At 39.7% G+C, this 11,977-nt stretch overlaps 3 protein-coding genes across 3 annotated transcripts; 1 reads left to right on the top strand and 2 right to left on the bottom strand.

Annotated features, from left to right (window-relative positions):
* Nucleotides 1–1,221, bottom strand: V1516DRAFT_693057 (uncharacterized protein; the record flags this gene model as incomplete). The annotated part of the gene is made up of 2 exons (XM_066923886.1): nucleotides 970–1,221; nucleotides 1–927 (listed from the first exon to the last, which is right to left on the bottom strand). The coding sequence occupies exons 1-2, from the start codon at nucleotides 1,177–1,179 to the stop codon at nucleotides 1–3; spliced, it is 1,137 nt and encodes a 378-aa protein (XP_066775958.1). The 5' UTR covers nucleotides 1,180–1,221.
* A 3,172-nt stretch (nucleotides 1,222–4,393) lies between these two features.
* V1516DRAFT_687450 (uncharacterized protein) lies at nucleotides 4,394–6,429 on the top strand (the record flags this gene model as incomplete). The annotated part of the gene is given in 7 exon segments (XM_066923728.1): nucleotides 4,394–4,425; nucleotides 4,485–4,722; nucleotides 4,742–4,911; nucleotides 4,963–5,615; nucleotides 5,672–5,819; nucleotides 5,869–6,235; nucleotides 6,283–6,429. The coding sequence occupies 7 exon segments, from the start codon at nucleotides 4,394–4,396 to the stop codon at nucleotides 6,427–6,429; spliced, it is 1,755 nt and encodes a 584-aa protein (XP_066775957.1).
* A 1,744-nt stretch (nucleotides 6,430–8,173) lies between these two features.
* Nucleotides 8,174–10,035, bottom strand: V1516DRAFT_544704 (high-affinity glucose transporter ght5). Its single transcript, XM_066919189.1, has 3 exons — nucleotides 9,972–10,035; nucleotides 9,208–9,921; nucleotides 8,174–9,146 (listed from the first exon to the last, which is right to left on the bottom strand). Exons 2-3 carry the CDS (start codon nucleotides 9,830–9,832, stop codon nucleotides 8,251–8,253), a joined length of 1,521 nt encoding a protein of 506 aa, XP_066775956.1. The 5' UTR covers nucleotides 9,833–9,921; nucleotides 9,972–10,035; the 3' UTR covers nucleotides 8,174–8,250.
* Between the last annotated feature and the right edge of the window lie 1,942 nt (nucleotides 10,036–11,977).

Raw genomic sequence — 11,977 nt, 5'->3', positions numbered from 1 at the left:
TCAAGAATTCATAACTAGTTTACCTGCGGATTCATCCTTTTTGACAAGATATTTGATTAAATTTGCATTCATAATGATGGCTATCACGGATAAACCAAAAGTCGCTAGAATATAAAGTATACTTTGCATGTTATAAAATATGCTTGCTATGTCTTTGACCCTCAGTCGTATCACTCGTTTCGGCGAATTGACGTACACCGGGTTGTGCCGAACCATGCGATTAACTAGAATTGTAAGCTCCTGTGAAGTAAACCATTTCCACAGAACTTTGTACGAGGACACCTCTAAAGGCGAAGGAGGCATGAGGTAGAGAAATAAAATCGACAGCAAGCACGAAGAAAGACCATATACGACCCATATCCGACGCCATATTGAAGGATCTCCGGCAGGACCGATACTAATAACTTGACAACTAACAAGAGTGAACACAAGATCAACCAAGGCACATGCTGGGTAATCCCAAATCTTTATCTGTATATACTCTTGAAATGTACAAAATGGTAATATGCAGTAATTGTAAAATTGACTAGCATATTGTCCAAACAGATAAATTGCTTGAGCTAGAACAAGCATGGGAATATTACTAATCCAATATTGAGCTATAGATCCTAATCCTACTGCAAGAAGGCCTGTGCTAACCAAACGGCGAGGACCTAACTTGAGCAAGAGGTATCGCGAGTATCGCGAAACAAACTTTGTCAGGGAGGAACCTAATAGCAATATAACGATGTTGGCTTTCAGAGCGTTCTCAGACAGAGATATTTTAGTAAATATAAATCCTATGATAGATAATGGTAATCCGGTAACGTTTTGACCAAAGAAAAATGAGGACAGAATATACAAAATCAAGACTTTGCGATTGAGCTTGTGCTTAACCCGGCGCTCTTCTCTCAAGGTCCAGCGTGCCTGAACATCAAAAGGAGGCAACTGTTCGTACAGTGAGTTGAGTCCAAGTGCCTCCTACTTTACCGGATCATCGAAAACAGACTGCTGAGTTGCAACACAATCTAAATATTGTTTCTTCCAGGCTCCTGACATCCAGAACCGGAATTTGGAAGGCCTGCTAGACAGAGCAGGCCAGTCTTTCGGAATGTTGAGCACGTTAACATCTTCTTCATTCAGTGCCTCCTTGTCGGACTCTGTGAGTATAACCTCACGATGGGTGAGCACAGCCGACATAGATCACTATAATTGGTTCAAGCGCTATTCAAGAAAATAAGTGTCTCAGCAAAGCTGGGAAGCAAGAATGGTACTTTAGTCACCTGTAGAGCCAAAAGCTAAGTAAGCCCCACGTGCTTTTCATTTTATAATAGTCAGTCATTATTTCCACACCGGTACTCATTTATGAGCCAAGATGTCGTTGTATTAACCATTCAAAACTATTATTATCAATCGCGGCAAGAAGTCACGATTTAACACCATATTCATTTGAGCGTTATGGGAATAGAAATTGTCTGTTACGGACTTCAAACTATATTGGAGTAGCAATTGTTTCAAGATCAATCATTCATATTGTAAATTTCCATTATAATGGGACATCTGATATTTACCTTGACATATTGGTCAGCCATTCATTAAGGAGAATCGAGGTCTATAGTTGTGTTAAGCTGAAAGCACGAATCAGCTCTGAGTTAAATATCAGCAAAGAGACAGAGCTCAAACCATTGCAACTTTTTTGAATTGAGAGGTCAGGTTTTTTAAAAGTCAGCTTACTTACAATTTACCTACGCACCGTGAAGATAAGAGGCAACTTTGTATCCTCAATTCGAATTCTAGCTAGATCTACCCATGATTTAGGCAGGATTAGTTTAGAAAATGGTAACTACAATGAAAGAAGCATATGGATGCGAGGAGAAACTATGTAATATGAGCCAATGCAGCTGCGACTGAATAGTTTTCTTTGTTTACGTCATTTTGACCTTTTCCAGAGCCTTACGACGGCAAAGTTACTTTCGAGTCTTCAATAATTGAATATAAGGCTCTAGCACACTTTGAGTCCACTTATGCTCAATCTCTCTCTAAAACTAGTTTTCTTCACTCTCAAAATTTGAATAATATTTGGCAGTCCGTGAGAGCTACGGAGCAGTAGTTCAGAAGAACCGAGAAAAATCATTAGTTGCTGTTGTATCTGACCGGAGAACAGTGTGCGATTGATAATAGTAACTTACAGAAGGTACCTCAACAAATTTGAGAAATTAGACAAATAACTTAAGACTTGTACAATTGCCAAAATGATGCAAGTAGGATATGTTTTTATTCCGTAATAATAGGTTTCGTTGCTATCTTCTCGATTTGGAGTTTGGCCGAACGGATTCTTAATTTTAACTAGGAGTTAGCCCAGAAAGACTTGCTAGCACAAAGGTGCTAAGGCAATCTTGAACCAATAATATGATGGTAAACAAGGGAATGGAAGATTATTGGAGAATACGTATGCAAAGGTAAGAATTGATACCAGGATAGTGCTGAATGATCCAATACCAGAGATCTGCGCTAAACAGTATAATTCTATATTGTAATCTCTGTTGTTTGACATTAGGTGATGTTACTGGACAAATATATATTACTTTTCTAGAGCTAATGTCAGTGTTCCAAAACTCCAAAAAGTTTTAAGGAAGCAAATTGAAGTGACCCTGGTTTAGCAAAAACTTGAAAAATTTGTGTTCAGCCAACTGAGATTTACAGCGATTTCTATGAAAAGTGCTTATTTTGAGCCACTGGTAACATAATTGTGGAATTCTGATTGGACTCTCGGAATGAGAACGAGCCAGATATTGAATCAAATTGGTTGCTCAAAAGGGGCAAAAATGCAAAAAAATGCAAATCATATTAATTTTAAAACGAAATCCTGCGCGATATGGTCATGTTTATTTATCATTAACAGATAATAAATAAACTAAGAATATCAGACCAGCACACAGGAAGAGAAAATAAGTTTTATCATGAATTAACCTTAGTTACCCTTACCCATATTTTCAATTTATTTTGATGTCCCAATCTTATCCACCTGCTTTTCTCTTTTCTTCTTCCTCTCTTCGTATGTTGTTGTACCACATTGAAAAATTCGTTTACATTGAAATTAACTGAAAGTTGAATGGATGAGATTTTCCAGTTGTCATCTCACTTAATTTTGAGAAGTTATTCGTTCAGTCAAGTGCACCCTATTCTAGTTCGTGTTATCACGTTATAGCCTATTTAAGAGAGTCAACTAAACTACATGTTGAACTTTTAACGTAATTTTAGAATGTGCGATTGTTTTATGATATAAATAATAGATCCCTTAAAACATTGTTGAAATAACCTAGAGCGATCGCCTCGTTATAGAGTATCCTTACAAGGTATCTGGAGCTTATCCAGTCATGACATTGAAGCTGGAGCTCGCATGTACTATGAAGCGAGAGTACAAATATTTGAGCGAATATGGGGCTAAATTTGTATCTCAAAGATTTGATGGAAATTTTGAAGTGAATAGTCCCAACAGGTCTGCCTGCTGAATGTGCTTTGTGGTCCGTGAGCACCTACAGCCAAATATTCTGTTCTGGTACTATACTCTCGGGGCAAGGGCACTTGGTTTGCACGGTACTGTACTGAAAATAAAGTTTGGGCCTCAATTTTATGCAGCTGAGACAAGTGCGGGGAACCACTGTACCAATTCGACTTTTCACGACATTGTCGGTCAAGCAACAGTGAGTTAAAAGTAGCAAAACGGAATTTATATTATAAAAAGATTAATAAAACATTATTCAGTAACAAACGAACACTATTTGAAAGAAAGGGCGGATATTTAAGGATATGAAAACTAAGAGAGTAGATAGTGCGATCTATTTCGTGAGATAAATGGACAGCTAGCTGCAGCGTGGAATTTGAATTTAGCGATAGCTATCACCTATCTCCCTATTGACCCTGAATATTAGACGTATTGCAGGGTTCCCCACGGGGTCAAGAACCCAAGCGGGGGTACTGTAAAATGACCGTCAGTCTTGCAACTAGTCGCGGTGGGGGCATTGTGATCCGACAAGAAACAAGTCTTAGACAGGAGACGATTTACATATGAAGTGCCACACGGTTTACATCGGAATACTGTAGACCGTAGTGTCTCCACTATCTTACAGTTGACACATATCTTCTAAATCAGAGTGGCTTATGCCATCGTAAAAATGACTGTTCGATGGATAATCTGTACGCCGGCTTGGTGGGATGTTTCTTCGCTAGTTTCGAGAACCTGATTCGCAAAATATATAAGAAATCGATAAATGACTTCGTATAGCAATACATCATAATACTCTTTGAACCCATCAAGGCTACTCTTCATTTTAACGAAGATGAACACAGATTGAAAATTGATGATCGCAAAAGCTCAGCATTTCATGCCGAAAAGGCAGCTGTCGAATCTGCTATGGCCGCGATAGCTTCCAACACTGAAGCAAAGTAAGTAATTTTCGCGCAAATGAGCAGAGTCTTAAGATTTTCTAATTATAAATGTTAAGAATTGAGAATCCTCTCGCAGGAATTTCTCAGGAGCAACTTTTAAGAGACGTTGATGAGTTTGCAGTAGCATATGGCCTAGTCGACATCAAGGATCTTCTTAGAAAAGGTGTCTTAGTTGCTCAGACCCCTTCTGCCATTGATCATATTCGTGAGCTTAATGATGAAGATCGTGAAGCGCTGCACAACGAGACAGCCCATCGCTGGCGTTTGCCGAAGACCCTATACATGACCATAGCAGTATGCTCTATTGCCGCAGCAGTTCAAGGTTTGGGATCAAACGGGAAGCAATGGTGCTAACTTGTCATTTCCTGATGCGCTTGGAATTTCAGAGTCAGGAAGTACTTGTACAGCGCAGGGTACATGCGAGCAAAATCAATGGCTCGTCGGATTTATTAACTCTGCACCTTATATTGCTATTTGTCTTTTGTAGGTTAAGCATTTTGACTGATTATATGAAAGCTTCTAATAATTTTTCAGTTCTTGCTGGATCGCAGATCCCATTAATCATTTGATTGGTCGTCGTGGAACTATATTTCTGGGTGCAATGTTTTCTCTAATATCTCCATTTGGTATGGCAGTTTCGCAAACTTGGCCTCAGCTTATGATTTGTCGTCTCCTACTTGGTGTTGGGATGGGATTAAAAGAAGTTACAGTACCGATCTTCAGTGCCGAAACAGCTCCCACTAGTGTTCGAGGAGGACTGGTCATGTCCTGGCAAATATGTGTTGCTTTCGGTATCTTCCTTGGAACATGTGCAAATTTGGCACTGAAAGATGCTGGCAGAATTGCATGGAGATTACAATTGGCTTCTGCATTTATACCAGCAGTACCATTACTTGCTTGTGTTTACTTATGTCCGGAATCTCCTAGGTGGTTGATAAGCAAGGGAAAGTATGTTCAAGCATACCAATCACTTCTACGTTTGCGAAATACTCCATTACAGGCGGCCAGAGATCTGTACATGATTCATATTCAGATCAGTGCAGAGAAATTGGTCATGGAAGGATCAGCAATTTCAGTTAACGGAAGTGTTTTCACTCGATTTATTGAACTATTTACGATCGCACGAATTAGACGAGCGACCTTCGCGTCTGGCATTATCATGATTGCGCAGCAAATGAGTGGCATTAGTGAGTATACAATGAAGATTTGACTTATTCTGTTGTAACTTACTTATGCTCGAAAGATATCATCGCGTTTTACTCTTCAACTAATTTTTCAGAAGCTGGTGCCAGTGTAACTTCCGCGCTACTTTCGTCATGGGGATTTGGATTAGTAAACTTTGTTTTCGCATGGCCAGCTGTATGGACAATTGATCTATTTGGTCGACGAGCGTAAGTTAGCTGAATCACTACCTGTTGGATACTCTACTCATCAGTATAGCTTGCTATTGATAACAGTTCCGAATATGTGCTGGACACTCCTAGCCGCCGGATTTTGCTTTTGGATTCCGGAATCGAGTAAGGCTCATTTGGGATTAATTGCAACATTCATTTACCTATTTTTATGTTTTTACTCTCCAGGTGCAGGACCTGTGACGTTCACTTATTCCGCGGAAATTTTTCCTTTGACTCATCGTGAAGTTGGAATGTCTTGGGCGGTAGCAACAAATAACTTTTGGGCTGCAGCTCTCTCATTAACTTTTCCACGCATGTTGAAAGCATTGACTTCTCAAGGTGCATTCGGGTTTTATGCTTTTCTTAATTTTCTTGCGTTCATAATGATCTGGTTGTGGGTTCCCGAGACAAAGGTATGTACTCTCCATAATTTTAGAATGAGACTAAAGCTTATAAATAGCAACGTACTCTTGAAGAACTTGACTACGTGTTTGCGGTTCCGACCAGGGCACATATGAAGTTTCAGATCACTGAAGCAGCACCGTGGTGGTTCAGACGTTATATTTTCAGATCTGTCAAAAAGCCTGCACCTCAACTGTATCAGTAGCTAATTGCAGATCTGTTCTTTGGGAGTACCTATGATCAGACAAACTATGTGTTTTTGTTATTCTTCCTAGATTTTCGAACTCGTAATACAGTTTCTCTCTACTCCTAAAACACTTATATTCCATTCAGATAGATAAATTTAAGACTAGAAGCTGATACTTATGTATAAAGTTTGGAATATTTTCGTAATTTTAAACTTTCAGTTTTCGCTGAAGCGCTCTCGGTATATGAAGGACAGAAAAAGTAAAGTTCATTCTGTTGATATCTTACCACCTTGCTCCCTCATTAACTGCAGTGATCGGTTTGAGTAGAATTGCTGTAAGAGATCCGAAGGTCTGGTCTGGAGTAAAACTATTCTCTGACACATAATTTTTTTTTTACAAATATACTGACTTTTTTAAGATCCATGACATGCCTTTGTCAATGCTCGAGTTGCATTCTAAGCCCTGTATGCTGACTGTTCCGGGGCAGTCAGAATATTGAAATTTGTAATAGAGCTATCATACAGCGAAACATTATACCATTGACATTATAGTCCGATGAGTCAAGCAGTAAGATCCTTGGTCTTTACAATAACCCCACACACTATGGCGAATTATCTTGGCCGTCAAACTACTTTTGAACATGTTTTACTTGGTCTCACCGGCAAGCGCGGCGGTATAGTCACAAATGTAGCGGGCTCAACTTATGTTCCTAATTTCCGTAGGCGCTGTGTTTGTTCTACGCCCGCATTTTGCCTGTCCTCCCCATGACCGAACGGTTGCTATTGCTATTTACTTACTCCTTGTCGAATATTTGGATATTTGCATTTTATATTCAAGCTAAAAGACTGATTGCAATACCAGACATGGAATCATAAAGGTAAACCCTTTTTTGCTGCTGCAGGCCGTTTGCAATACAGGTTAGTCGAAGGCCGTTACCAAATTTGCTTAGATCCGCATTAGAGCCGATTAAGGAACAGTATGACATCTTAGTATAATCTAGATGCTAAAAGTGTGGTTTTTATTGGTACTTTTATTTAAGAATGATTGAAAACATCTAATTTGAGTATAGAAGTCCAATCAAGGAACGTAATAGATAAGACAAAAGTACAGCGTGAAGGATTCAGCAAATTTGGGATTGTTCACGTTTCAAAAATGTCGAAGGTATTGGTTTTTTTATGAGTACGTTGTTAAAATTATTTTATGATATCATGGGAGTAGACACTAATTTTACTTAAGATAGATCTAACGAAGAAGACGTATCTAAATATTGATGGGGTATGCTGAAAGGTGCGATAATCCATAGTTGCATTTTGGTTCAATGGCACGTATAGAGCACACAGGCTGACTGAGTTCTGCTTCTGCTTGAATGGATGCGATTAAATGTGGCAAAATTGGAACGAGCGAGCCAGAGAAATTATCTACGCAGTATTTAATTGCAAATTGGACTTGAGTACTATCTCTCCATATGCAAGATTAGAATATTGGTGTATGTCCGTTACCACTTGTGAACGAGTAAATGATCTGTCTTTCTTTGAGCGTCCAACTTCTAGTGATAGAAGGATCACTCGAGCAGTTATGATTGCTTTATTAAGTCACAAGGAATTTAAGCATAAAGCCTTAGAAAGCAGTTTGTGAACGAGGCAGATTATCAACAGTAATGAAGTAGTTTTAGAACCTAGCTTGTTCGTAAAGTTTTGACATCACTACTGTGCCATTTATCGACTAATGTTCTCGGCGGTAAATTGCTAAATGATTTAAAAATATTTATTACTTGGAAGTATTTTTACACCAAAAATTTCCATGAACAACCGAATATCAAATCATTGATCTCAACTGGCTTAGACCACAACACTCTCAGTGCCTTCAAAATGATCAGATTCTAATTTCTTGTCCATTGCAGAATCTTCCGGTGCAAACACAAATGTTCTCCAACATCTAGCCGGGATATCTTCCTGAAATAACACTTGAAGCTCCAAGGTCGTCCTGCCAGTTGTTTCACCGACACAAAAGTATATATAAATGCCGCAGATAATTGAAGTACCTGCATATATAAAACAAATCATGGGACCCAAATTCGCATTATAATATAGATACGGAGCGGTAAACGAAACAAGCCACGTTGTCAAGTAAAATATGACAATAGAAGCAGACATAATTTTGTTCTGATTGACGCCGACGCACATTTCTCGTGCAATGGTATACGCTAAAGGACCAAACCCCAGATTAGCAGCAATGATAATCATGTATGAAAAGACGACAATCACATATTGAGCTCCTGTACTTAGATTCTTGTTTGTACCAAGGCTACCGATGACTATGAATGCGACAAAGGACATAGCGGTTGTAATAAACAGAGTAGGCCGACGTCGCCATTTGTTACCAACCAGAACAGAAATTCCTACAGCAAGAAGCTGTAAAACATTTGTGATAAGCTGAATTGTGAATGGCTGCTTGATGCCTATAGCTTCCGCGAAGATTACTCCATAAGAGTAGAAAAACAGAATTCCACCAATCTGTTGGCAAAACATGGCCCCAGCAGAATACACAACTTTCGTTCGTTCAATCGGATCAACGAACAACGAAAGCCAGCTAGATCCTTCTCTGACCTCTTCTTGTCTTCGCTTAGTCTCTTCTAGTGCAATAATATCTGCACTAGGTTCATAGTTTTGATCGCTTTGGTTGATTTTTTGTAAGGCTTTTTCAGCTTCTGCTATTTTTCCCTTTGCAACATACCCTATAGTATTATTAACATCTCCAAACATGAAAATTTAAATCTAAGAGAAGGAAATACTTACACACCGGAGATTCAGGAATGATCAAAAGTCCAATATACATTAGCAAAGGAAGGATAATTAAACCACCCATCGGTAATTTATAGGCTAATGAACTATTCATGCTATTCGATCCTTGAGTAAGACCCGCAGCAACAAACTGGGAGATCGATTGCAAAAATTGAAACATATTCAAAGCCGGACCTCGTATTTCCACAGGAGCAATTTCTCCCATGTAAAGTAACGAAGTCACAGTGAACTGGCCGACTCCTAAACCGATTAGGATGCGGCCAAGAACAATAATGCCTTCGTAGTGAGTATCTACAACCTGTACAATACCACCAGCCAGAATGCAAGAAGAAGCAATCCAAAATGTCAATTTTCGGCCCCAGCGGTCATTAACAGGACCTGAAAGAAGAGCACCAAGCAAATCGCCAATATAGATGGAAGATGATGTCAGAGAAGTAAAGCTTACCGCCAGAGCCATGTTTCCGTCTTCATAATGGTCACCAAAATCATTTTTGAACTCCTGCATAGCAATGACTCCACTATAATAAGTATTATCATATCCATAGACCAAAGCGCCAATGGCCGAAATAGAACAATAGAGCAGTGCCCATCTATTATCCTTAAAATTGATGTTGAACATTTTAGAAGGAAGAGAATATTTCAAACACAGCAGGCTTAATACAATTTAATCCGTTATGAGAATCCAATAGAAGAGCAAGTATTTTAGAGCTATTCTCCGATTAGAGAAATATCGATCTGCGGTGCGCAAAAACTGGTACTTAAGTAATCTGTCATATCAGTCAATTTTATGTTCTGGGTCTTAATGCCTGAGACTTTGTAACAGCGCATTCGTAGAAACTGATTGTGATAGCTGAAAACTAATGCGAAATCCACTTCAGCTCCAGCGCGGGGAAGCGTGGGGAAATGCGGGGTGGCGCGGGGAAAGCTATGCGCGGGAACGTCCGTGAGCATAGCTTCAATATATTTGAACCCAGATCACTGGGCAAGGCGGGGTCGTGCGACATCTGAGGTGACAGCCAGAGTTGACTCCAGTGGCCCACAGAGGGCCGCGCATTGTTCAAAGTTGAGTGTAATGTCCTTGAGGTTTATACGTAGTGTTGATGTCAACAAAATCAGACTTAACATTAGAGCTAGTCCCTGCATCATACTTTAATACTGTAGTCGATCTGTTCGACTGACCTCAAAACTGCACCACTCACAAGAGTTTCTTCCGTGATTATTGGTCATAAAAATTGGGCAATTATTATACAATAATTTTAAATATTTGCAATATTAACTTGCTGTACGAGTAACAAGAACGAATAGAAAAATGAGATAACGGTCAAGATGTTTCATAGTTTCAAGCGGAGCTCTGTCTTCCGCAGGAAAATGCTATCTGCTGAGCCTGCATCGACTGAAAGCTGAGAGTGTCCCTGCACGACCTATTACACACCTCAAAAAAGTCTTCAGATGTAACTTGTGAAAGATGAATGAGTGGGGGGCAAATACAAAAATTATCAGGTACAACCAGCGCTAAGCTAGAAGGATATAGTATTATACATTGCAACTCCATAGCCGGTACGCCGGACCAACAACCCTCCTAACATGAAGTAGGCGAGAGAAGGATGAGGCATCATAAAATTAAAAACTTCAGATGGGAGACAATAATGATACCACTCCTACAGTTCGTATTAAGTTTTTAGTTGAGTAGGGGAAGATCCATTTTGATGCTCACCCTCAGTTCCTTCTTGCACCGTTATTAACACTGTCACAACAGATTTCCACCGGACCCTACCAGTTTAGGCCCCCAAAACACTCTCCGTTCGAAATTAGAAGCCACTGGCAATACGGATGTCATCGACCTTGGTACCAATTTCCCCGCTATCGAATTTTTTTTTTGAAAAGCCCGCGGTCTTATTATAGCTTAAATTGCGTCAGAAGAAAGGAAAGCGAAATAATCTAAATTGTGTACATATCGGACTGCAATTACCATTCATAGCGTGCAGAAGTCTCATGCTAAATACTGGTCTACGGGTGCCCAGCACTTGGAAACGTGGGTCCGAAGTTCTCCAGTTCGTTGTGCGACGAAAAGAAATTACGAAGTTTTACTGTCTGAATTGATGCAATCCAACATGCAATTACCTCAATAACTTATCTGACTTAAAAATTGCCTTGACCTGTCTATGGATTCAGCTCACTCTCGCCATTCACAAGCCCAAGTATGAATGAGTCCAAAGTGGATGAATAAGACTACGCAAAGTTTTCGCTAACTCTGTTAGGACTTTAAATCACCATGAGCGATCGTCCGAGCAGTTGAGATTTCAAATGTGTGGCTGAAAACGGTTGGAGGTGTGCTGTAAGGGGAGTGCTAACCGCATCGGAATACTCTTGACCGATGGTTAACTTTACTATACTATTATATATTGTTCAGATTTAGACTACGTAACATTGGTAGTATTAACCTGTCCTAAGTCTGACCTCATTACGGAACAAATTCGCAAAGAAAACCGCAATTCCTTATAAGGAAGAGAAATACAGTACAGATAATCAATAAAGTAGATAGTGGCTACTAAGACGCGTAAGAAAACAAAGCCCTTAAAATATAGAACTGACGTCCAAATAGTAGGTGGAAGACATAGCCAAACACAGCGAGAGAAAAGTAACGCATCTTGGAAGACCAGAGCGTGCGAAATATTACGGGCTTCCCGATCCAGGCAAGCCAACATAGAATCTAGAGCACACTGTGTAGTGCAGCGACTCGTCTGCGAAGCTGATGTTTCGGCAG

This window comes from Lipomyces oligophaga, assembly GCF_038497815.1.
Source record: "Lipomyces oligophaga strain CBS 7107 unplaced genomic scaffold V1516scaffold_7, whole genome shotgun sequence".
Classification (NCBI taxonomy): Eukaryota; Fungi; Ascomycota; class Lipomycetes; order Lipomycetales; family Lipomycetaceae; genus Lipomyces; species [Lipomyces] oligophaga.
Note: the sequence above shows the minus strand (reverse complement) of the source record. Positions and strands in the feature narration are given on the sequence as shown.

Bases quoted from the DNA above. Each gene is read 5' to 3' on its own strand.
- V1516DRAFT_544704 (XM_066919189.1), bottom strand. From the start codon at position 9,832: ATGTTCAACATCAATTTTAAGGATAATAGATGGGCACTGCTCTATTGT. The intron at 9,147-9,207 runs GTAAGTATTTCC...ATAATACTATAG, and splicing joins CATTCCTGAATCTCCGGTGT to GGTATGTTGCAAAGGGAAAA.